This window comes from Tamandua tetradactyla, chromosome 4 (genome assembly GCF_023851605.1).
Source record: "Tamandua tetradactyla isolate mTamTet1 chromosome 4, mTamTet1.pri, whole genome shotgun sequence".
NCBI lineage: Eukaryota > Metazoa > Chordata > Mammalia > Pilosa > Myrmecophagidae > Tamandua > Tamandua tetradactyla.
The window spans coordinates 63,460,305-63,487,762 of NC_135330.1; the positions used below are offsets into that span (position 1 = coordinate 63,460,305).

The 27,458-nt window shown below is 35.6% G+C and overlaps 1 protein-coding gene and 1 long non-coding RNA gene across 5 annotated transcripts; one reads left to right on the plus strand and one right to left on the minus strand.

Moving 5' to 3' along the window:
- Positions 1 to 922: 922 nt before the first annotated feature.
- Positions 923 to 27,268, minus strand: NUCKS1 (nuclear casein kinase and cyclin dependent kinase substrate 1). Of its 4 annotated transcripts, none has more exons than XM_077157574.1 (9): positions 26,952 to 27,268; positions 16,068 to 16,129; positions 15,467 to 15,593; positions 10,534 to 10,583; positions 8,946 to 9,051; positions 5,595 to 5,650; positions 3,423 to 3,575; positions 2,555 to 2,704; positions 923 to 1,417 (listed from the first exon to the last, which is right to left on the minus strand). In XM_077157574.1, the coding sequence occupies exons 3-9, from the start codon at positions 15,580 to 15,582 to the stop codon at positions 1,218 to 1,220; spliced, it is 831 nt and encodes a 276-aa protein (XP_077013689.1). In that variant the 5' UTR covers positions 15,583 to 15,593; positions 16,068 to 16,129; positions 26,952 to 27,268; the 3' UTR covers positions 923 to 1,217. The 4 variants fall into 4 exon arrangements, with proteins under 4 accessions (XP_077013689.1, XP_077013690.1, XP_077013692.1 ...); XM_077157575.1 differs by lacking the exon at positions 26,952 to 27,268 and adding an exon at positions 26,292 to 26,574; XM_077157577.1 differs by lacking the exons at positions 15,467 to 15,593; positions 16,068 to 16,129 and having other exon boundaries at positions 26,952 to 27,263.
- Positions 13,529 to 20,676, plus strand: LOC143680950 (uncharacterized). The gene is made up of 3 exons (XR_013174264.1): positions 13,529 to 13,583; positions 19,149 to 19,194; positions 20,493 to 20,676. It is a non-coding gene; the product is annotated as an uncharacterized LOC143680950 (long non-coding RNA).
- Positions 27,269 to 27,458: the final 190 nt, after the last annotated feature.

The following is a 27,458-nucleotide window of genomic DNA, read 5'->3' on the forward strand; positions in this document are numbered from 1 at the left end:
AGTGGTGCGTGGTGTCCTACATAGTAGCAGGAAGCTGAGACATATATTTTACACTATGTTTCTACAAAGAAATGCAAAGATGGGATATGAAAAGGAAAATATTCTATCCCCCAGGGTCATGGGATCTTTTTTTGGCAGAAAAGAATTTCAATTCTTTTTTATTCATAAAGGAAAAATCTCAACTCTTTATGATTGAGTTTTGCGTTAACTGATACTTTATTTGCTTAAAACCCAAACATTGTCAGTTTGAAAAGAAATCCACTGTGATGTATATATAGCTTGGTCTTGCCATTTAAATTCTAGGGTTTTTTTTTTCTTTTTTTGATCCTTGATAAATTTATCAAAAAAAAAAAAACCAGGATAGATACATATATATTTTAAAAACATGAACCATTAGAGAATGAGATCTGAAATCAAGAGTGATTTCAGTTTTGGCGCTTTTTTTTTTTAAGCTTCTTAAAGACTGTGGCAGGATAAAAGGATCACTGGCTCCGAGTCTCTTTGAGATAACAAGTGATGAAATAATAAAGAAAACCCATACCCTTAAACAAGGTCAGGTAACCCAACTCCCCACCCCTTACCCAGGTAAAAAATATGAATACTTTTAGTAACAATTCAGAATTCATTTTTATCTCCTCCGTGCCTCATCAGTGGAAGTTTAAAGTCATGATATTTTTAGACAACTATACTCATGTATATAGACATATAAATTTATATTAGGTGACAACTGATTTTCTAAAAAGTCCAGGAGGAAGAAGCAATCATCTTTAACTAAAACTCTTATACACTTTTTGATTACTGTTTACCTCGCTATCATTTAGCAAAAGGCAAAATTTTATAGTATTCACCACAAATCTTATTGCTTTCCAGCTGTGGTATACCTTCCATTAAAAATAAAAAGATGAAACAGTCAATCCAGTGATTAATGTGACATGGCTTTCATTGGGGTTGGAGGGGAGGGGTGGCAAAGAGAAGACCAACAGACAAAAGGTAACTTAAACATACAATGGTTTTCTTAAGAAAAAAAAGAAAAAGTAAAGAGAAAATGCATCAACAAAGGGAAAAAGCATTCAAAGCCTGTAAGTCAAGCCATAGCCAAAACCATGTTCTATTTTAAGTAGGTTTACTTTCTTTCTTTCTTTTTTTTTTTCCTTTTCTTTCTTTCTTTCTTTCTTTTTTTTTTTTTAATAAAATCTCTCTCCAAACCATCATCACTTTTAATCCTCCCCAGACTGGACTTCATCTTCAGACCCTTCATCCCCAGATTTTTCGGGTGGGGGGCTTGCAGATGGTTTCTTTTCTGGAGGGCTTTCTGGCTCTTCATCTTCTTCTTTGGGGGAAGGAGTCTTTTCCTTTGATGCCTTTGAAGCTGTGGGACGACCCACTTTCCCTTTGCCTTTCACTGGACTTGGCGTCACTGAAAAAAGAAAAATACAATTTGGGGAAGAGGAAAAAATATCTTTAATAAAAATTAGCTACGAAGTAAAACAATATGTAATAATGAAATCTATAAAGATAAAAACCCACCTTACTAAAAAACTGAGTTGGGTACTAAGGTAACACATGTCCCTAGATAAATCTATCTCACTTTCTAAACCTGTCATGATAAATTACTGCAGTATGCTGTAGTGATTTCCAATCATTTTTACCAATGCTATAATGTCATATAACAGTAATGCTTATAATGAAGAAACATGATGCTACAGAGAAACTATGCATCATCCTTAGTGCTTGAGACTAACACTTGTTTATGTTTAAAAAAGATCAAAAGGAAGGAAGGATATGACTTGATCTGAGTAGAAGGTGAAGCTATCAAGTAACTTGATAGTTCCATCATTCCCAAGAGTAAGTAGTGAGGAACAAACTCAAAAATCACTAGTTTCATTAGCCTGAATAAAATGACATGTAGAAAAAGCAAATTCAGTCCTGCAATTTAATGACAACTAACTCCAATTAGAAGGACAGACAGCAGAAACTACAAGAGCTCAGCAAAAATTAGTTCATGTTTTAAAGTGTGGTTTTACTCTGATAGCACAGGGGATGATCAGAACACAGAACTTAAATGTTGTATTAATTTACATTTAAGTTTGTGCCTTTTCATAAATTCATCTTCACCAGCTACTGAGATATGAGATTGTAACAGCAGTGGAAAAAAACTGCACTATCAGCCATAGTGATGCAGTGTCTGGACTACTGTGCCTGTCACAGACAGGTCATTCCCAAATCTTGCTTATATATGGGAGCAATAAGAACAGGGTTAAGTTCACCCGACTCCTGGAGGCACTGGAGTCTGTATCAGTAAGACCAATCTATTAAATGGCCTCTTGGAACTCAAAACACCCAAGGAATCCAGACCAGTTTTGTTTGGTAAGAAATCTCTCTCTCTTCTTAATCTACTTTAAGAGATACTTCCAGGTATAGAATACAGGACACTTTTGGAATTCTTTTATTCCTGTTATGTATCTGGCCAATGCTAAGTATTAGTGAATAATGAATAATTTGGGTCTTGAAATTTTTAGAAGCAGTAATTTAATTTCACTTCTGCAGAGCTCACCTGTAGCCTTTAGCCTGGGTTTGGGCATTTTCTTTTCTTTTCTCTCAGGTTTGGCCTTCTTAACCATCTTTTTGTTTTTCTTTTTAGAACTGCCATAGTCACTATCGTCATCATCTTCCATTAGGAAATCTTCATCGCTGCCAGAATCTTCTAAAGTGAAAGAAGAATTTCCAGATCTGACTTTTTAAGTGAACAAAGGGAGAGTACTAAGAGTGACAGGAAGATGGGATTTGGGAGTTAAACACTCTTAGATTCTACCGGTAGCTGAACTACCAATTTTGTTATCATTGGCCCAACCAGTAAAATGGGTTTCTCACATGAAGTGTTGCACAACTGACTTATTTGAAGAACAGGTCAAAAACTGGCAGGGATAAGACTTAATCTGAATAAAAACTGAACAGACCTGGTGTTTCTGGTCCAACTATGAATAAATGCCACAAGAAAACTGTATACAAAGCAAGCATATGTATAATTACCCTGAGTAATCAGTGAAACATCTAAAATCTGTTATTAATATTTGATGGGGTGGGGTGGAGGTCTATATCCCCTTCCCCTAGGCCGAAATATAAATTTCAACCACTTAAGTGAAACACTTACACATATAACTGCTATTCTAACAACTATTCATTCAATATGTGAGTACAGATGATATACATGATATCATTAAAAACAGTGGACAATTTATAATCATGAACTTCTTTCAAACTTTAAAAATATTAATGGGTATCAAACAGTCATCTCCTCAAAGGGTGAGGGAGTCTACCTAATTTAAGGGACTGGTTTTAACATTTAATACCCCAGAAAACACCAAAATAATCAAAGCCACAATTACAATCACGACCAAAGTACCCAGGCCAACTTTACGTACTCTCTTGGAATGGTGCTTCATCCTCTTCTTCTGGTTCTTCCTCACTGCCCACATCTTCCATGAGCATTTCTCTCTGTTTAGAAGCTGCTTTTGATGCTGCCTGCCGTTGCTGGCGTACATTTTTATGATCATCTTTTTCATCTTCGCTGTCTTCTGCAATTTCAAAGTCATCATGATGCAATGATCAAAGAATTTTGCATTTTTTATGCAAATAAAAGGCCAACATAAAGTGGCCAATATGTGATATAGAACCTGCAGCTCTATTGTATTTAGAGGGGATAAATTCTAATCTTAAAAATTTCCACACAGCACACAAAAGAAAGCTAAAATTCACAAAGGATAAAATTGAATATGACTATGTACCCACTATCATATGTAAGATAACTTAGGCATAGAGTTCCCACCAATAATAAAGCTGATTTCAGGTGTGAATACAAGCTTTCCAAAACATGCCAAACTTTATCAACACTTTGATATAAAATTCTCAATTACATTCAAATCTATGTTAGCTGTTTTTAAGAAACGAAGGTCAGAAAAATGTTTATTTAAATAGTAGGAGAGGAAAAAAATGATCTTTCTTCTAAGATACAAACAAAAGTTATATTAGCATGCAAACCCTAAAATAACAACTACCCTTTACAATGAAAGAAGTGTGGTTGTTTCAATTTAGAAGGGATTGAGGACAATTTTTAAACCACATATTTAGCTCAATTAGCTAAAGATCTCTATACAAATTCATCAAAAAACTTCACGTTCACAGACTACAGTCTATTAAAAAAAAAAATTCAACACACAGCTGTGTTTGCGAATGACTCTGGCTGAAAGGCTGCCAGCACTAGCTTTTGACCAAGATATATTTGTATTAGTCTTGACCTGTAGCCCTTTTCCTGGACTTTGAGGCCCCTTGTTCTGTTATGATTTGGCTCTTCTGGAAACATTCATAGTCCTATAGGCCTTGCCATGACCGCTTCTCAAGTCTTCACTTTCACTGCCAAAAACCTCATCTAGAGACAGACAGGGAGTAAGAATAAAGCTGACCTCAGTAGACCTCAAACTATACCCACCTGTAGGAGCTGTGTTTAACAAGTACAGTTATTCACCTTGCAGTGCTCACTAAACTAACATATGCAAGAGAGTCAAATAGGGTCTACCAGGCAGATAAATCAAAGTGTATATTATATTATCACAAGATATACACATAATATATATAATACAATTTGATAGTGCAAAATGTTAATATAATTTTGTTCAACTTAGGCAGCCAGATAGCCAGCAGACTTAACAAGAAGGAATGCAAAACAGTTCAGTGCAATGAATTTAGTGGAACCTTGTTGATACTCTTTATCTTAGCTAAACAGCATCTCATTTAAAGACAGCTCTAGGAAGGCAAGAGCAGGGGAACATAGGTCAAAATTAAAGTGGTTAGGAATAGGAGACAATAAAACTCTCAATTCTTAGAAAGTTAAATTTCATCAGAATTTAACATATTTCTTTGTCCATGGAGACTCCTAATTAATACACATGAATTCTTTTAAGCTAAGATTCTAACCAAAAATCTTTCTTTATGGCTACTGTTTCAAAGGACTACTTTCCAACTAAGAGTGGGCTTGAAACTAACCTTTGTTTGTTTTGCAATCCAGAGTCAATCATTCCCTTTTTTTTAATACCTCCACTTCACCTAATATTATACGTATTTCTATTATCCAATTAGTTTGATGTCTCGTATTTGTTCATGTAAGTGGTTTTGACTAAGCATCAGAATAATCTGTAGAAGCTTTTAAAAAAACAAAGCTGGGTGGGCCACGGTGGCTCAGCAGGTAATGCCCAAGGACCCGGGTTCAATTCCTGGTGCCTGCCCATGTTAAAAAAAAAACAAAAACAAAAAAAAACAAAGCCCCCAAAGTTCCACCTAGAACTAATGAATCAGAAATCATGGACCCAGCATATGTAGTTTGAAGAACTTCAAAGGTGACTAATATACTACAAGATTGAGGATCATCATGAGCTCTTTGAAGGAGACATCTTCGTAATCCCCAGTATTTACAATATATGTAACATGTTGTAAATATATAAACTCACATATAAATATAAAACCAGCTTATTAAAATGCCCAATGAATAAACATATGAATAGAATTATATTACATGTATTATATCAAAAATAGTTTACTACCTGCTGAATGAGAATCATCCTTTTTGGTTTTTACATCTTTTTCTTCTGAGTCCTCACTGTAAAGGGAAAAGGTAAAAGACAAATACTTTAAAAAGCCTTGAGTCAAAGTATAAGTATCTTTGATATCTGACTTAAATTGAATACTGAAGAATATCTTTTTCGTATTTAATGTTCAAACTGGTGCTGAGGAGTAAAATCACTTCCATTACTTCCCACCCTGCAGGAACACTGGTAAATAAACACAATTTTATCTACTTTGGAAATACAACTTCTAAATACCACCCACTCCCACCCTACCTCCATACCACACAGAAGAATGTCTCTCAATCCAAGGCAGAAAATGTCTCACTTCTGGTTAAGGCCTGGTTCATAAGAATATTTAACAAGAAAAATATCCACTGGACAGGGGCAGTGTACAAAAATACTAAAAATAAATTACATAAAGTGATGTTGATGGTGGTAAATTAGACAAATAGGTATCACTTCTAAGTAGAGATGCAAAAAAAAAAACCCCATTAAAATACAATAATTAAATGGTAGTGGGTTGTTACATAACCTAGAATAGGCATAAAAATTTATTTAAAGTAAAATGAAAACAAATCAATAAAGTAATTATCTCCTAATATTTTTTGCTTCCAACATTTCCATGTACCAAAAACACACAGGTCTCGAGTGACATGACGGTGGCTCAGTGGCAGAATTCTCACCTGCCATGCCGGAGACCCGGGTTCGATTCCTGGTACCTGCCCATGCAAAAAACCAACCAACCAAACAAACAAACAAAAAAACCACAGGTCTCCGTGATATGAGGAGTGATCTCAAGATCACACTACAAAATAAAGTAAGAGCTTCAGAGTTTCAATGAAAGTATTTTTTTGTAACAATTTTTAAGTCACAAAGACACAAATATTAAGTTCTCATAAATCTTCACTTGGCAATTTGGGTTCTAGCATTTCATTGTCATCAATTAGTTGAATGAGTTGGTATTCTTCAGTGTTAAAATGTTTATGATTCCAACCCCTTTTTAGTTTAAGGTGTATTAGAGAGGCTAGAGGGAAGTCCCTGAAACTGAAGAGCTGTGTTCCAGTAGCCATGTTTCTTTAAGATGACTGTATAATGATACACCTTTTGCAAAGTGACTGTGTGATTGTGAAAACCTTGTTCTGATGCTCCTTTTATCTACGGTAAGGATAGATGAGTAAAAAATATGGATTAAAAATAAATAATATGGAGAACAAATGTTAAAATAACTTGGGTAGAGGGAAATACTAGTGGTCAATGAGAGGGAGGATAAGGGATAAGGTATGTATGAGTTTTTTTCTTTTTATTTCTTTTTCTGGAGTGATGTAAAGGTTCTGAGAAATGATCATGGTGATGAATATACAACTATGTGATGATATTGTGAGCCACTGATTGCACACCAAGTGTGGAATGTTCATATGTTAAGAATATTCGTGTTGTATGTTAAATGGTTTTATTAACAATCTTTTTATTTAATTTTGATTCCATGACAAGTTTTGACAAAAAAGGAACATGCAGGCCAAAAACACCTGCCTTCAGAGGTTCCCTTTGCAAACAGTAGGTCTTGTAAGTCTCTTCTGATATTTCCCATAATCTAGACCACTCTCAAAGAAAAAATACTGAACTTCAGATACATAAACAAAAGAGAATACAAAACATACTTCTTCACTAAGAAACCTGAGTCCAAACACTTTATAATTTGAAAACTAAGACTGTTCTCTACAAATGTTTTTATGCAAAATAAGCATTTATTTTACAAGTCTATCACAATGACTAGGTATTATACTATTTTCTCTAGTTCTTTCATTACTGAGTCTACAGACTTAGTTGAGTAAATTCTTGAACTCCATTACAGCTGAACTTTTTAGGTGGAAACCAAAAGAAAATTCAACAGCATTGGTATGAGGGAGTAAACATATAAGACACTAAAAAAGGCAAACAAACAAGCAAGCAAACAAACAAAAAACTATCGTATTTATCTCAATCATTCCTGACACTTAACAGAAAATAGTTAAACCAAATTATTCCAACAACAACAAAAAATTTAGGCTAGATATCACATCAATGAGACATTTTACCAGGCCGTGAAGAAGCCAATTCCTCAAGGAAATATAATAAACAAATATAATCAAAGATAGTTCAAAGTTGGGCTGCTATGTAAAATTGGATTAGAGGATAAACTATGAAATTCTAGAAGACTTAACTTCCCATGGTATAATTTTGTCTCATTTTTTCCTCAAAAGTATGTTTCTGAAATTCTCCAGCAAATACCAGAGGTTAGCAATACAAACAGAAAACACTAAACTCATGTATTTAATATTGCTATTTCTAAGATTTTAGCACTGTGAATTCTGAATAGAGATTTGTGCCTGTGTTTTATTATTTTACTACAGTGATTTTACTGCTCTGAGGTAAATATCTTAGAAAAACTAATAAAAATATTTTGGTTCTTTTATTCCTAATAGTATTATTTGGAAGTGGTATAGCCTAATGGTAGAAAAATGGACTTTGGAGTCCAACACACATGATTTCAGAGCCATCTGCTGGGTAATCTTGGCTATATCACAGAACCCCTTTCTTAACAGAGGTGATCTAAGAATTAAGTGAAAAAGTATGCAAAGGACACACACAGAGATTGGCACATAACATTCACTCATAAATGGTAGCTGCTATCATCCCTATCACCAAGGTCTCAGAGAGTTGTGCTGTGTGCGTGTATAGGTATTATTTAGGAGTAGAGGCGAAAGCAACAGTATCCTAGTCTCATAAGGCAAAATTATACTAAAAATTAGAACTCATCTGAACTCACTGTAAAACCAAGGGAAAGGAAACTGACTAAAAATGACTGAATTATTTAATCAAAGGAAAACTGATCATGAGACAGTAAGACTCAGCAGATATACAACTTAGATTTGATAAGCTTTAGTTTATCAAATTGGCAAACTGATTCTGCCAATGATGCGTGACTGAATGAGAAAGGTCACTTTTTTGCTATCACTATAATGAAAATGCCAACACTAATCTTATGTAACAAATCATATACCTTACCTTTCTGTTTGTGTTCAAGGTTTGAGGCGGCAACAAAGGCATTCCTGGAGATCACCCTGGATTCCAGGTTGAGTTCGAGTAAGTCTCAGGACATTAAGGATGCTGTACCTCTAGACCCAGTAGTACTGCCCACCTCAATATGAAATATGTAAAGCAATGCTAAGTGGACAATAAGTACACCCCCAAAGTATATGGAGAGTCTACTAATTTAGAAATCAGAGACTACCCTCATCTCAGAGTAGTGACGGTGTAAAGATGAATGGAAAATACAATGCCTCTTACCTATCTTCCTGTGAATTCTTTCCAGATCGCCTCTTATTTTTAGCTTCTCGGGGAGATGATCGAATTTTCTTAGCCGGAGGACCTGAATCTCTTCCATAATCTTCATCTAAACAAAGTATTTTCAAATTCAATTAATTATATTATGGATTATGTGTAAAAATTACCACTATGTTCACTGAGCTAATTCTCTTTCATGCTATTTAAGTGGCAAGAGGGACAGGATTTCACAAATACTTTTCTTCCATTTCTAAAATTTAAATTATTTTCCATCCCAGCCACCACCTTAACTCAACTATGTTCATTTTTGCATATTACTCTCTAGTTCTCATGTGCATTTTTAAATATATTTAGAGCCAATTATCTCTGGTAATTCTATATCTTATCTTTTTTTTAAAAAAAAGCAATGTCTTAAATATAGCATACTCTGGAAAATATCTCCAAATTAAAAAACCTTATAAAACTTAAAAAATTACCCTACCCTAAAATACCCTAAAAGGTGATTATTTTTAAATGTTTACTGCACACTTTTATATAATGGTGAGGAGCTGGAAGCAATCTGGATATTTAGCAATTATTGAATGGTTAGATATGTTAGTGGAATATCATACAACTCTGAATAGGATTTTTTCAAATAACTTTCAATAACACAAGAAAAATACAAGTCTTTGGTTTGTAAAAGGAAGACAGAATATAAAACTATCGAGTTCTCGCCGGCCATGCCAGAGACCTGGATTTGATTGATTCCCGGGTACCTGCCCAGGCCAAAACAAAAACAAACACCACAACTCAACCACATTTTTAAAAGGAAAAAAAAAGGCTTTTGAGTTAATAAAAAAAGTTAAAATGGTCAGTTGTCTTAGGGACTTTGGGCATTACTCTGCAAATAAATAGTAATAGAACATACCATTTTTAACGGGAATGTTCTAAGGATTAAATGAGTAAATACAAACATTTTGAACAATTCCTGGCATGTAGCACACATTAGTATTAACTCTGGGAGATGGGGTTATAGTCCTTTCTATACTCTTCTTTATACTTTTCTATATTTTCTAAAGTTTTCTCAAAGAACACATTATTTTTATAATGGCAATTAGATTTAAAAGAAAAAGAAGAAAATGGAAGGGTACATGCATCTGGAAAGTAATAAAGAGATTAAGAACACATTCTAAAGAAACTTTCATGGCTAAGATTTAAGATATATAACTCTATAATGAATTAGTTTATAAATCAAAACTGTTTCACAAAACAGACCCTCATTTTAGTTGCTTTATTTGGTAAAAAAACTTAACCTCAAAACAATGTATAAATTTTACAGTGATCATAGTAGGATATTTTAAGTAATGAACAATGCATTGGAATTAATGGACATTTAAACTTTGGACTCCAAAACCAGATCAACCGTTTATGAACAATGATTTACCAAGGAGAAGTTAAAATCCATGGAAGTACAACTTTTGTTTTGGTTGATACAAATCTTGATATAATTTGCACATACAAATATTCTAAAAATAAAAAGTTCCAAAAGTATGATAAAAAAGTATATAAGCTGGCGATTCTTCAATTAGTCAGTCCAACTCATAAAACTTACCAGCATCATCAGATTCCTGAAACTGTGAATAATCAACGACCTTCCTATTTCTGTAGAAAGAGAGCCTCTAATTAATTAAGATAATAAAAATACAGGACTTTTCTAAGATATCTGGGATGCACCCTTTTATTTAATAACAAAATCAGAAGTAGCTCTCTGAAAGTTATTTTTCAACAGCTTCCACTTTCAGCCAAAATACTTTATATTTTGTTTTAGGGAAGTGTAATGTAAGGCAAAGTATTTCAAACTACAATTCTCATATTGCTCACCTCAGTGACAGCTCAAATACCATCCCCCCTACCATAAAACAACCTCCCATCTCCCAAAACACATGCACATAAAACAGTAAAATGAGCTAACTCACTACATATACTCATTATATATGCAAGATACTGCATATATACAAACCAAAATTGTAAATGTTAATTTTATTCTTCCTATACACATATACACATGTATACCTGATAAAGTTATTACTAAGTTTTTTCATGGTAAAAGCAATTTTTAAATATAACAATTAGAATGCTCAAAAGAATTACAGCAACATTAACTTAAGCCTTATACAAACCAGGAAGAATAAACACTAACTGGCCATTCAAAAGCTGCTTCTATTTTCAATTTATTTACTTTTTTAGGCAAGTTGTAGATTCACAGAAAAATCATGCAAAATAGTAGAGTTCCCATTATACACATTTTTCCAAATATTAATGTTAACAAAGTTAACCATAGCATGTGTGTGGTACCTTTGTTACAACTGATGAAACAATACTATTATACTAACCAAAGTCCACAGTTTACATTAGAGTTCACTGTCTGTTGAACAGTTTCATGGGTTTTGTTTTTTATAAATTTCTATTATGACAATATATACAACATAAAATGTCCCATTTTAACCACTTTCAGGTATATAATTCAGCAACATTGATTATCAAAACTTTTCCAACACCCTGAGCAAAAACTGTGCAATTAAGCATTAGCTAACAACCATTCCCTACTTCCACAACTCCAGTAAACTGTATTCTAATTTCTGACTCTGAATTTGCATGTTCTGATTATTCCATGGACGTAAGATCATACAATTTTTGTCCTATTGTGTCTGAGTTATTTCATTCAATATAGTATCTTCAAAGTTCGTCTGTGTGGTATCATGTATCAGAACTTCATTTGTTTTTATGGCTGAATAATATTCCATTATATATGTATATTATGTTTATCCATTTATTGGATGATAAATACTTGGGTTGCTTCCATGTTTTGGTAATTTGCGATTGCCACCATGAACAATGGTGTGCAAATACCTGTCCAAGCTCCTGCTTTCAATTCTTTTGGGTATACACCTTGAAGTGGGATTGCCATGTCATATGGTAATTTAAACTTTCTGAGGAACTGCCAGACTCTTTTCCACAGTGCCAGCACCACTTACATTCCCACTAACAATGCACAAGGGTTCCTATTTCTCCCCATCTCTGCCAATGCTTGTTATTTTCCATTTCTAAATAACAGCCATTTTAATGAGTATGAAATGGTGTCTTCTGGATTTTGATTTGCATTTCCCTAATAGCAAATGATGTTGAGCATCTTTTCATGTCCTTATCAAACATTTGAATATTTTCTTTGGATTAGTGTCTATTTAAGACCTTTGCCCATTTTTAAAAATTGGGTTATCTTCTGGTTGTTGAGTTCAAAGATACTTAATGAGTGAGATAAGACTGATGTATGCATCCTACAAAACAAAACAAAACACATTCTTAATCATAATCGATCTGGACTTGTAAGTAGGATCCATTAAAAAGTTTACTTCAGTTAAAATGTGGCACAACTGAATCAGATGGGGCTTTAATCTGATTATTAGAGTCCTTTATAAGCAGAGTGAAAGTCAGACAGAGAAAGCCATGGGAAATGAGGAACTGAAGTCAATGGATTCCAGGAGAGAAAAGAAAAGATGCCACAATGTGGACTACCAACTTGACAGAAAAGATAAGGACCCAAGTACTGGTGCTGCCCCAGAACACAACAGTCTTTGGGGAGAATGCTTTGCCTTGCTGATGCCTCAGTTCTGGACTTCTAGCTTCAAAACCGTGAATTTATTAAATTCCCATTTTTAAGCCAATCCATTTCATGGTATTTAAACAATGAGAGCATAAATGGAAAAATATGAAAGCCTCACAAACGTGTCTATTCGACTCTAAAATCTTTAAGTGCTTCCTACTCAGGTAAGGCATCTAACATATTGAACAAATCTTGATTTCCATTTTCCTACTTAATCTCTAATGAAGAACAGGTTTTGACCTTGAGACAAAATTCCAGTTTATCATCTGCTGGTGGGATCACAACTAAAATACTGTTACTCAATTTCTGGATGCCACATATAAGTAGATATATACTATGAGAATATGTAAGCGAGCCAACAGTGAAGGATATGTCATATGAAGAACTGAGTAAATGTAAATTTTTAACTTGTAAAAGGGAAAACATATTAGCTACTTTAGGGCTTTGACATGAAAAGAGTAGAAGAAACTGCTTAGCTTTAGTGATCAGATTAAGTGTGGGTTCCACATAAAGAACTTTCTAACCATCTATCATCAGAAATACTCCAGAAATAGGGGGGGACAAAGAGTAAAATAAATTGGGTAGATGGAAATACTAGTGGTCAATGAAAGGGAGGGCTAAGTAGTATGGTATGTATGAATTTTTCTGTTTTTTTTTTTTTTTTTATTTCTTTTTCTGGAGTGATGCAAGTGTTCTAAAAAATGATCATGGTGATGAATACAAAACTATGTGGTGATATTGTAAGCCACTGATTGTATACCATTGTATAGGAAGTATGTGTATGAAGATTTTCCAATTTAAAAAAGCTTTAAAAAAAGAAAAGAAATATTCCAGAATGATATTATATAGCAAAACAAAACAAAAACAAAAAACACCAGAAAATTTGCTACTAGGAATCCTGGATTCTGATTCTAGAACTTCAAGCATGTCACTTAATTTCTCTGGACCTCAGTTCCTACTCCTTTGGAAGTGATGACTTAAGCAGCTTCACAGATCTAAAAGTGAGTAGCTCTATAAAATTAAATAAAACTGTTATTAAAGTTTAATAAAAGATTAATTTTTCAATGGCAGTCCATTATCCTTATGTACTCTCCACATCTTAATATAGATTGCTATATCATTTTTTTTCCCACTAATCTGAGTTTCTTGAAGGTGACTACTGCATCTTATCTCAAAGCAAAGTAAAACTAGACACAAAATATTTTCTGAACTTTTGTTCATATGTAGAAAAGGGGGGATAACAAAAACCCAATTTCCTCTTTATTAGATCACTTACATTAAACCATGCCTCACAGCTGACCCAAAATAAGTTTGGGACTACCTATATTTTTATCACATGGACTGCATATATAGGCAAAAACATTACAAAAAAAACCAAAAAAACCTAGGAAACGAGATAGAAAGGAAAAAAGGACCAATTTAGGGGCGATGTCGTAAGTCTAATTTATAGGATAATATCCAATCTATGTAAAGTCTTGTAAGATATCACCTCTTGCCACTTAACTCTTAAGCAACCCAGAAGTTTGTAGTTCCTCCAACCATGTTGTTTCCTCCCACTTGATGCAGTTGCTTTTTGGTCTGAAATGTTGTTCTTTTCATTCCCACTCCCCTCAGATATAACCTCACCTCTTTTCAACACACTTAATCTTTTATTGATACTATATAATCTATGCAATGTCTGTCTTTCCTACTAAATCTGAGCTTCTTGAGGACAGAGATGGTCTGTACATTAGGAATATCATATTGAAGAAGTATGTTGGAGGAGTGAATGGACTTGGCATCTGTGCAGGATTAGGGCAGGAAGGGGCAGCAAGAGAGAGGGACGTTACAAGACTAGAGACTTGAATCTATCAGACATTTAATTCTCAACTGCCCTTCATGACAAAAGAAAATTTAGTTTCTTCCATATTAAATAACTTGTTCTTTTAAACCTAAGAAATTCAAAAGGCAACTATTTAGTACTTCTTTTTTCCATGCTTGTTTTCAACAAGAACTATAGAAATGCCCTGTAGACTGTGTTGACATTATATGAGAAGGTAAATTGAAAAGCCAGTCCTTCCTTTGAAACACAAATATTTTAACTTTCAATTATTTGAAAATGCCTAGAATCATCTTACATAACAAATGTCATTTTTCATAAGAACTATAAAATTCGAGTAAACAAAATATGAGTGTAAAAAACAATCTTGTGGGTGGTCTGTCAGTGGCTCAGTGGCAGAATTCTCACCTGCTGTGCCAGAGACCTGGGTTCGATTCTTGGAGCTTGCCCATGACCCCTTGCAAAAGCAATCTTGTCTTACTAAGGGTACATGACCAAAGAAACCTATCCTTAAATGCTAAAGCGGGAAAAGAAAAAATAATTTAAATAAATGATCTGTGTAACCAGTGTCATTAAAATGACAGAATAGTGTGCTTCATTTCTTAAACTATATACTGCCTTCTATAGATTGTTTATTGAAAACAGCATACTATTTGGAGAGTTACCTTACTTAGGCTGAAATAGTTCTGAGGAACTTGTTGCCATGTAAACTGGAAATTCAGCTTCTATTAGGATAGAAGCACAACTCTTAATAGTAATATTTGAGTCTAAGCACAGGAAGTTCTATTTCTAGCAGAAACCAGCAAACATTCTTACTTTCTCAAAATACCATTACTTAAATTAAATGCCAAGACTAAACTAGGTCTTTGTGTAAAATGAATAACAAGCAAAAACTGGAAGGACAACGCAAAACTTCAATAAAGCCTAGCGGTCAGAAACCCAGATTTGGGGATTAGATTTAAAATCTGGCTAAGCCACTTACTAGTTGATTGGTCCTTGAGCAAGTTACTTCCCCTCACTGAGCTTTAGTTTCCTCACCTGTAAAATAGGAAAAACAAAACCTACCTCTCAAGGTTATAGTGAGAAAATGTAGGTAAAGTAGTCGGCACAGTGCTAGACGCAGAACATCTATCCAATAAGCAGCAGTTATTACTATTTGCCTGAAGGCTAACTTGTTCCATCTGGAATACCACTGCAATTTCAAATGTACACAATTAACACACTTAATTATTTGGATATGAGAAGTAAGCCATTCAATTTTAAAAGCTGCATGTCAAAGTAGTGGTTCTACTTTCATGAAGAAAGATTATCTTAAAAGGCTTCTTGCTCACTTCACTAACATACAATATCAAAATACCTCATTTCTATATTAAAGCTATTTTCGACCTTATGGTAAAATTTTCGAATTATTATTTAAACCAAAGAAAGCACCAATAATAGTTATTTTAAAGCCATCATTTAAGTTATTCTAGACTAATATCCATCACTCAAACCAACTGGACCTTGATTTAAAAACATCTAAAAGGTTGCACTGGAAAAGAGAACTACTGTAATCCAGTAAGGAAAACAAACACTTAAATACAAAATACAGAACACAAAAAAACTTCAGTTTTGTTTCCTATTTTAAAAGCTGAATATAATGTCTATACCTATATTATATATGTACCTTGGTCACCATGAACCAAATCCTGGATGATCCCCAAGGGCTATGAGATAGGAGGCCCTCACCTGTTTAAAGTGTAAAAATGAAAGGTCAAGTGGGAAATTAGAAAAATAACACTACAAGATCTGTTTGGCACTAAACATGGATAGTTTATATTACGAAATAGTTTATAAACAATAGGATATTTTCTTCCTTCTCTTAATCAGCTTCTTTCCACTAAATATTGACAAGTCTGACCAAATATGCTTTTCCTTTCTTATAGTAGCAACTGAGACCCAAACAATAATATTCTTGTTAAATGAGGTATAATAAACCAGCACTCGGAAGAGTCAAGGATCACAAAATTTTAGTAAAATGGAAATTACCCTGCCTTTGAAATTATCCCATTTAACCCCTCTAACTTTACAGATGAGAAAACTGAGACCCTAAATCCAGCTCTCTTTACAATTCTTCACATCACAATATAGAGAGATGATCTGTCTCAAGCTTCAGGTAGAGGAAGAAAACTGAATAATGAAACTCAAATACAAACTCACATTTAATTATTGACACACCCAAATTTTAAACTATTTAACAGCACTAAATCACTTTCTCAAGTCAAAAGAACATTAGTTCAATTAAGGCAACTATATTTCCATTTTATTTTGAAGACGGTGTATCGTTATGGCCAATGTGGGGAAGGAAAAAAAAAACCTTGCAAATGTCCTAGAATTTAACAAGTTTCTTATTAGACATTAAAGCACTTTCCAAATCTGAGTTTTGAAAAACCCAAAATAGGCAACAAAGCTCTTTTCACCAATCACCTAGGTGGTAAGCATCTTACTTCATCAGAATCCTATAGGATCTTGTAGAACAGTGTTTTTTTTCCCCTACCAAAATTTCTTCTAATGTTCAGTCTATAGGTCAAAACCCACTACTGGGTTCTAAAACCAATTTACTGATATATAATCAGCATTTTAAAAGAAAAACCAAAAAATAGAAAGGGAGAGAAAAATGACACCTAATTAACCATAAATTCCTGAAACTTGTTCTAGGCATCTTTGTTCATGTGTGTAGTGAACTGCAATGCAAAGTGTATATTTTATTGGAACCTCATGAAAAAGTTTTGAGAGCCATGCTTTAGAATAAAAAAAGTGAATTGCAAAAAATATTTTGAGTGTTTTTGGTTTTACCTTTACAAAAAAATAATGTTATTGACCCAGAGCCCCAAAAGAATGATATCTCTTCCTATATTAACTGCATTTTTTATTAAAATAAATCACTTTTTCAAGGTTAAGCACTCATAAGGCCTATCAAAGTTAGGTGGGTAGAGGTAGGGAAATACGATGGCACCAGGAGTGATAAATGTACTAGAACTATTGGACCTTAGACAATCTAATTCATCCATGTTGAAAGCTTGTATCCTGTCAAAAAAAATCCTAGAAAGAAATGCGCGAGAACCTCTCATGATCCCCCAAGGCTGCCTATTCTAAGAAACTGCAATAACTAACAAGTTCTACACAACAAGTGAAATCTGCCTCTAACATCCACTCACAGTTGTAACTTCTGGGATTCTAGGCTAATCTAATTCCTTCTCTAAAGAGAGTCTCTTAAAATTTCAATGACAATTTCCACTACTTTTTTCTCGGAAGCTAAGTATTAGAATTCCTTGAACACTACTTATATGATGTTCTTTCCTCCACATTACCTCCAATTTAGTAAAGTCTATCAAGAAGGGCCCCAAACTAAACCTAAACCTAAACCTATGGTTAGAAAAAGGTGGTGTTGGTGGTTTGTGTGAGCAGATTAGGTTATGAGCTTCCTCTTCCGAGTCTATGCTATGCTACTACTGATGCAATCCAAGACCTCATTTGGCTTTTGGACTCATTACATCACACACTGGATTTGATACTGCAATTCCAATACTAGGATCTCCCTTTCCAAAATCTAAGATCTTTTTGTATCCTGACAGTGATTTCAACACATTTTCTTTCTCAACTTCATATTATCTGCAAATTTAATCAGCATGCCATCAGTGTCCTCATTCAAGTCTTCAATAAAAAGACAGTCCAAGAACAAAGCATTTTAAAGGCACCACTGGAAATACGCTTCCAGACTAACATCAATCTATCAGACTAACATCAATCTATTAATCAGCCCTTTCTAGATATGGCTACTGAGAGAAACCCTTCACACTGAACTATCATTCTGCCTAAGACTTCTTATCTTACCGACAAGGACCTCATGTGAGGCTTTGTTAAAAGCCCTGTTGAAAAGAAAAACTAACAAGAGCACTTTTACAGTACTTTCACTCTAATATTTTTTTAAACAAGGAAATGAATTCATTTAAGTCAGTAGTAGTTAAATCTTTAGGCAATAAACCCTTTATGTTCAAACAAAATCTCCCTAGGAGCCACAAGATAAAACACAGTTAACTAAAAGCAAAAACATCATTATAAGAGTATAAGTTTGTTTTATAACCTCAATTAAAAATCATTTTTCTCATTACAAAATTTTCCAATTTGTGATCTGTCAAATAGTTTTTCATGGGTTTCCTGGTTAGATCAGTTTAGATATCATCATCCCCTTAAATACTCAAAAAGAATATTCACATGTTAAAAGATTTGAGTCCTGCATTAAACTAATCTGCTTAGCCTTGATCTCTAAATTTTTTTAAAAATAAAACTTGAACCAAATGTTTGAGACATCCCTGTCAGTTTTATGAAACCTATTGATCTGTGTTTTTGTGACTCCATACTGATTATTAATATTAATTACAACAGCAGCCAGGTACCTTGTCAGATACTTCACTTACAATCTTACAAGAGAAGCTAACTGACATTATTTCAATTTTATACAAGACTCCTAATGCTCAGAAAGGCTAAATAACTGTACTATGACCACAAGTGGTAACGTCGATTTTCCAACCCAAACTCACCAGGCCTATACACTACAAACATCATTGTTGATGCCACCTCTCAAACTTTCTGAAGTATTCACAAATCTAACTGACCAATGTCATTAAATTTTCTGCATATCAACTATTTCACCCTCTTTAAAAGTTGAAATATCACATCATTCCATTCTTCTATGCCATTTTTTCAGGATACAAGAATGTCAGTTCTTCCAGGTCAGGATATCTTAACTCAGGGTAGGTAATTTCTTACAAATGTTACATTTATCTTGAGCCTTAAGTTACTTTTACCTAAGATAGATGTTGTTTTGAATGTACTGTGATTCATTCTGTTAATTACATTTAAAATATGGAATTCAAAAACAAAGTCACCAGATACAAGAATGTAAAAAAGAAAAAAAATTACATATATAGAAAAGGGCTCCTAGCATTTTAAAAATGGGAAAAGTTTGTAATTTCTGCAGAAGGAAGTAAAGGATTTCTGAATAATGAACCAAGCACATATGTTTATTAGAGAATTGTAACAACCACCCCCCCCACACTTCTAATCAACTTCCAAATGTTTTAGTCCAGATGAACACATATTAATTCTTATATGGTATTCCTCATTCCCAGGACAAGTTATTTCACAATTTACCATATTCAGTTCCCCATATTTTCTCCATATAGGAAAGTATTTTCCTTCAAAGCCACACACATAGCATTTTTAACGAATGTAGTAAGGTGAAAAAATGTGCTAGGCTAGATTTTCCTCAACAATTTAGCACAAAACCTAAAAAACTAAGTGCAGAGAAACCTCAAGTAGGTGAAACTGAAAGGGTCTCAGATGTGCACATTATTGCTGAATTAAATTCTGGTCTGCAGCACAGAGGGTGTCAGAAATCCCAGTGGTTTTCCAAATTGTCAACCCAATTATTAGAGATAAACCTGTAATCCTACAAAGTCAGGATTATTGACTCATTACAACTAAGGAGACAGCACACCAGAAGTCTAGGACATCTCACCAAACAAAGGAAGAGTTATTACAGAACTGGGGGTAAGGGGTTTAGCTGAAATTTGAATGAAGCAGCATTTTAACAGGCTAAAAGGAAAGCATGACTGTGTGAAAAGGGGAGAACACTAGGTCTATTCTGTAAAGTGGATCTTGATTCCATTCTTTGCAAAGTTAAGGTAGGTGAACTTTGTGTCCAGCAACCCCCTTATCTGAAGCTCTTCATCTGATTTACAAATTGAGGTTAATTCTGTGTCAAAATAACTCCAATCTTCCTGACAAAACAAGTTTCATTCTTATGATATAATTTTAAGGAGCAAACTTTCCAATAGTCTCTGATTTTGGAGAATCAAATCTCTCAGCAAGAAAGCAGTAAACACTCAAAGAAGGGGACTGATTATCTTTACAGATGTCAATGTGTCTTTGGAAGAAAGATAGCTTGTCTTTATTTGTGCCTGTTATCCCAACCCAATGAATAGTAAGGTGGCTTTTTACTTTCATGGTCCGAGTTCCTTTTTAATTTCTTAAATCGTTCATCTTCTAGGCCATTTGATCTTGATAAATGAAGGATTATACACTCCAACAAAAGGTGGCTGGGAAAGAAATCTTGCTGAAGATCACCTTGCTTAGTAGATTACTAACAGGTACACGATGTTTCAGGGATCATATCCAATTCAAAAAATAGATATATACTTAGAAGCATCTGAAAATATGCTTAAACCCAGTTGAAACACTCTTGGGCAGCTTGTATTCCTTTCACCTAGATATTTCTAAAGTAGAATATGGTAACACTGGTACTTGGTAGTCAAATGGCTGTTTAGAATGTAATTATATAGAAATACAGCAATGCAATTCTGTAACAAAAACTTCCACTTCCTAGAATCTAGATAATGAGTTTTCAGAACAATGGGATGCCACAATTTGGCCAAGTGGTCTTACAATTAATCCCTCCAATTCTGCACAATACCGGGGCCTTCGAGGCACTATCTCTAGTCTCAATGACCCAAGATTACGTGACCAAGAAGCTACCACTTCTGAACCCGGAGTAATGAAGCCACATTAATTTCTATCTTTGCAGCAAGAATTTAAAAAAAAATGCAAACAGACAACTTTTTACAGCATACTCTGTAACTTTAAGTTCAAGCAACTAAAGTTTGCAAAGCAAGTTATCTAGCTGTGCTGACTGCAAATCATACAACAGGTCACAATTCACACAGCTTTTAACACGAATGGTGCTCTGTAGTTACACATTATGGCCTTGTTTTACATTTCTGAGAAAAACAGACAAAAAAGAAGGTTCCCTTATTGGAAATTAGTTTCCTCTTCCTTATTACAGAACAGTAATTTTAGAGCTGAAAGAAACTTCTCAGAAAAAGCTTTGAAATTTCTTAAATGTCATGTAAGTGCGAGATACCATTTTTCTAATGGGATTAAACATCATCATATAAATCGATTGCTAAGCAGATGCTGAAATCCCAAGTCTCTTGATACCCAGGGTTTCTTTTGCTATGCCATGCTACCTTCTCCCCAATAACGAGTTTTATCACAGAGACTTAAACCTATAAATTCAGCCCCTTATCTTAGTTTGTAGCCACTGTCAAGTGAAATCAATTCCTTGCAATTTTAATTTATCTTAACTTCATTCTAATCTTAATGTACTGAGTTATATAATGTATTGTGCCTATTTAAATGCCATCAATTTTCTAATTTTTTAATATGATTTAACACAGTGATGGATCTTCTTAAGGTTTGTTCCTGGGGCAAACCCTAATTAATCATGATGTATTTCAATATACATTGGATTCAGCTATCTATTATCTCGTTTGGCATTTTGGCATCTACATTTATACTCAAAATGAACCTGTAATTTTCTTGTACAGTCCTGTTAGGTGGCTTCTGGGTCTATTCACTCATTTTAGTCAGGGAGAAATGCCTAAGCATTTAAAAATATATAAATTTTTAAAACAATGTCACTTACTCACATTTTTAAAATACCCTCACACTAATCACTTCAGTTTCTTCCTCCACTCAGATGTATCTTTCATTAATTTCTTCACATAAACTTGTATTCCTTCCAAAATACTGCCCTTTTCTCCATTTTTCCACCTAATGTTCACTCTATTTTTGAGTTAATCCTCTCCACTTTGAACTGTTGGCCCCCTCAAAAAAGCCACAGCACACTACCACTTTGAGAAAGATTAACACCCCATGGCAGTAAATCACATAGGGAACATCACATCAGCCTTGGGTTAGCCAGACATGGATTTGACTTCTATCATCAATCCTTACAAGTTATGTTAACTTAGGCTAAATCATTCATCAGAGCCTCAGCTGCCTCACACATGAAATAAGGACAATCTACAGTGTGCCTGAAGAGTTGCTGCAAGATTTTGAAATCACCTGGCAGAACATTTAGCACATAAATTATTCAGTAAATAGGACTATTGAGTTTGGAATGGATTTTATCTATTTTTTAAAAACTGAAGTTTGAGAAAGGGAATTTTATTGTTAAATACCTACAATCCTAAAATCCCTATTACACAATCTAGAAATACCAAAGGCCTGAAAACAGAAATTTTATAACTTATATTGTGTGAAAACCTGAGCTGACTTGAACAATGTAAGGCTTTTTTCTAGTCCTTAATGGAAACATGAAAATTCATGTTTCAATACAATGATCATCAATGTGTTTGACTTGCTGGTAATGGTACATCACCATATATACCTCGTTGCCTTTAAAATTCAGAAATTTCTTCCAAAAAAAGAAAATTCCCATGCACATAGGGTTTTACACTAGGACTGTGGACTTGTAATTCTGTGTGGCAACAAATAAATAAACATAAATCCAATAGAAAGGAGAATGGCCAAAACTTTTGCAGTCAAAGATCTAGCTTTTTTTATTAGCTCTACATTCAATTCCTTGGGCTTTAAAGTCGTCACTGGTAAACTGAAGGACATGGACTAAATCTCTGAAGTTCTTTCTAGTTTTATTTAATAATTTTAGACTGAGTTCAACAATGCCTTACTTAAAATATTTCCTACCCTAAAATATTTCCTATACTGAGTCCAAAACCAATGTTTAAAGAAGGTACTCACCATTGAAGAGATTAAATAAAACACATTTGACCATCTTCATGACAAATACTAGGAAAGAAAAAGTGGTACCATTGAAAAAAAATGCTGTGTCCAGATCTGGATTCAAATCTTGGCTTTGCTATTTTATGGCCCTATGGCCTTGAATACTGTATTTTTAAAGCTTTTTTGTCATATGCCACAAAGGGGTTTAAACTATAACCTTCACAGGGCTGTAGTGAAGATAAAACTAGATAAGGTCTCCATAAGAGTGTCTAACTCTACATTCTGCATTCATTCTCAATGTTTGTTCAGTAACAAATGATAGAAACTATCATTTTCAATCTAATTTTAAAATGTTGGGAAACACTGAATATTCTAGTGTTCTTATAAAATTAACTTTCCCTGTTATTCAGATATTGCAAATTATTAAGTGATATTGTTGGCAGCATGGTCTTTAAAGGTAGTCTATAGAAGGGATTATGTCTTTTTGGAAGAAAGTGACACGTAGGTAATAATCCCTAACAATATCCTCTATGAAAACAATTTAGAATTTCAGGAAATGTGTTACTCTTCAACATATAAATGGGAAAAATATAAAAGTAATTTAAAATAAATCCGTAAGAGCCTATGTTTTTACAACGAAACTTTCAATGTTAAAGGTTCTTACTACCCCAACCATTAAACAAAAGAAGAAAACACAGTAAGCACATTTACGTTACAAAGAAGCAAATAGGATTAATCTAAGTGACTTGTATCATTTTCGATATGGAGGATATCTGATAACATACCAAGCTGAATTTCAAGAAACTTGGTTTCTAGTCTGGACAAGTTAAGTATATTTCTTTCTTGAGCTTTCTTTCTCATGTCTTATATACAAATAATAGTATTTTCCTTCCTTCCAAGAATAAGAATCAGGAAAGTACTTGAAAAGTTAAAAGTGCCACAAACTATGTTCTCTAATCAACATTAATAATAACATCTATCAGGTAATGGGTAAAGTGATTATTATGGGGAAGCAGGGTTTGGGGATGGGCAGGATTGGGAATTAAGGAATCTAGGTTCTTAGGCCAACCCTTGATATCTGTTAGTGTGTGATGCAGGCATTTCACTTCTCCAGGTTCCAGTTAAGTCACGTGTAAAATGAGTTTGCCTACTTTTCTTTCTAGCTCCAAAAACGATTTTATGCTATCATTTTTAACACAAGGCCTAAAATACTTGCACTCATACTATATACAATACAGTAAGTCAGATGAGCACTCTGTAAAATAGTAATCCTGTATGAGCAAAGCTACATAGATAACGTGCTAGAACACACATTTTTGTGGAAATGTTGTAGCTGATTGGTCCACCACTTGCTTCATTGGGAAACTGGTGCCAAGGCACAATTATTACATTTCTATATGCTCTTTAAATCCTTAGGTTAATATTAAGCTTTTTAAAAAAGGATACAGTAAAAATGAAAATCAGAAGTTTTCTATCATTATTATATAGGCCTAAGGGTAGAAACACATTCCCAAAGATGCACTATGGCACTATTTTCCAGGAACGTGCTTTTAAAAAAAAAAAAAAAAATCCAGGGTGATAGTTCTTAAACCGCGTCAATGTCAACTTTTTGTTAAATACCCTAGGATACATAGATTCTCCAATTACACCTTGAAAGGAAAACACTTTCCTAAGACAGGACTGTTTTATTGCAAAATTTAACAAACCACCAAACTCAAGTTTAATTATTTCTGCTTTGTTTATTGTTGGTCATGAGTATATTAAAAACTTCTTTAAATAAGTTACATTGAAGAGAATTTATCACTAAAATATGGAAAACCAGAAATCAAATTGTTTTGAAAATTAATAATTTGAAAGTGACAAAAGCCCACTTTTCACTTAGTAGCAAATAAACAGGCTGAAATTATTTTTAACAGAGTAAGAAATAAGCTTGTGCAGAAATCCCAATGTCTCACAAAAAACTGAATGTGCTTAATATATTTATTTCCACGTTGTGATACGAAAATCCAAGTTTTTGAATAAAAAGGTTCGTTCATGTGCCAATACCTCTATTTGGGAACACAAATTCAGGCAGATGAGTCTAATAAAGTCACTACAATAAAATAGAAAGTCATCAAAACTTAGTGAAGTTTAAAAGGTACAGAAAAATAACCGTCCAATTTCACCACATAGTAATTACTTTCAAGAGACAAAATATCTAATCCAGATAAAACAAATCTTTATTATAATATTGTCTATTTGACTTAATCCTAAAGAAAATATTCCACAAGTTGATGGCATAAATTGGTTAATTTATGTGCCAATAAAAAGTATGCATACTGGAATCTGAAATAGCTATTCAGATTCCTTACCAAAAAGCAAGCAAACTTTCCCGGTGGCCATGGTGACCGATGATATGCAGGTTGAAATTGGAAGGCAGAAGGTCAAGTAGTTAGCTCACTCTTCCCATCCCCACCCCCTACCCTACTATACGAGTATGCGGCACCACATCACGACCAGTCGGAATTGGAGTTGAATGATCTAGGCAGGGTAAAACTGGGTGAAACAAAACCCTTTCCGGGGCCCCAATCCTCTCTTTACAGATCTGAGTCAAGATGCTTCTGTTTCCCACAGTTTGGAATGAAGAAAGGGAACAGCAACTGCTAAAACATTTTTTTTCCCAAAAACTTTTCCATCGTCCCAAATAGAAACATTTTTAGGCTTTAACTCCCTCTCCCCTACATTGTTAAACTAATCCTTTACCTATTTACCTAGCAAACACTAAGGGAAGTAACCAATTTCTTACGTTAAAAGTGTCGAGGAACTTTTATTTATTTACAACAGCTCTCCTTTTTAAGGCCTTAACAGACTGGACCAAACCACACCCCTCCACAAACGGCACATTCCATACAATGGCCGGGGGGATGGCAAAGGACAATTCCACCATCCACTGGAGAAGAGCAAACTTGTTGAAATTCTGAGAATAGAGCCTGGTAGTTAACTAACACTAGCCCTTTTACTATTAAAATTCGTAGGGGGAAAGAGATGGTTGCAAAACTATACCGACACGTACGCCGGGGGAGAGAAGAGGTAGTGGGAACGAGAACCACACGGGATTTGAGTCGTGCTGTTAACCCGCACCTCCCTGAGTAAGGACATTTCGCCGAGGAAGGACATTTTTAGTCGGAGGAAAAGAGCAAACTTTGGGGTTAACCTTCTCAAAACTCCGAAGTTAGGGGACAGGCAGTAGCCCATTATTTTCCAGGGCTCAGTCCCAAACCCTCACCTTTGCCGCAGGGGAAAAAAACGGGTTTAGCCCTCGGACGGCCTGATCCGGGAGGCGGGGCCCTGCGGCGACCCGGGAGGACGGAGGCGGGGCGGGGTGGCAGAGCCGCCCCTCCCCCTTTGCCTGGAACACCCCCGTCCGCTAGAGAAAGAGGGCCGAACCCGCCTTCCCCAACCCTACGCCAACTCGAGGGGGACCAGGGCAAAACGAATGCCTCCGCCCTTCTCCACTTAAGGTGGGAAGTCGAGCACTAGTCCACCGCTCCCTCCCCACGGGGTCCGAGGGGCCGGCCCCGAGGAGGCGGAGCCTCATTGGGGGCGCTGACCTCACACCCCTCCCCCACCGACCGCTGGCGATTCAGGGAATACCCCGCCCGCTCCAGTGCGGCGGGTGGGGGAGGCAGCGGAGCAGCCCCAAGCCCTGCAACCGCGCGGGGCGGGGAGGAGCGCGCGCACGGGCGCACGGGCGCGCGGCCGCCACCCCCGCGCAGCCCCGCGCGCCAGCAAGGCCCCCCCACGCTCAAGGGCGCGCGCAGGGCCCGAAAAGGAGGAGGCCGCGCGTGGCACCACAGAGGGCCGAATCCAGGTTTCTGCCCCCGCTTTTTCACCACTCTCCCCCAACCCCCTCCGACCCGTTCCAGGCCTGGGACTCCGCACTGACCTGACAGGCCGAGACATGTTCGCTGTCGAAACAGGACCGAGTCGAGAAGCCAAAGACCAGGACCCCCCCCCACCCCGCGCGCTCGGCGCCCCACCCCCCCCGAACTTCGGCCGATGGGGCCGCTGTCGCCGAACCCCGAGCTGCTGGCTTCTCAAACTCCGCCGCTCCTTGATTCAGGGCCTCTTGATCAGACGAGCCCCCCGTTCCCCCGTCTCTTCAAAATGGATGAATCAAACCAGCCGAAAATGCGCCAAAGCTGCAGTGCAACCGAACACACTAGAGCATGTGCGCTCCGCCCTAACCCGCCCGCTCATTGGCGATTCCTGCCAGATGCGCCCAGCTCATTAGTTCGTTTGAATCATCACGTCTTCACGACCCCGCCTTGCTCCCTGATAGGCTCCGCCTACACCGTGGGGTCCTGTTAGTCAAGATGTTCTGAGAGCGCACGGCCGCAAAACAAAAATGGTCGCTGCTTGGCCCGCCCCCTGGCTTCCACTCCCCAGTTGC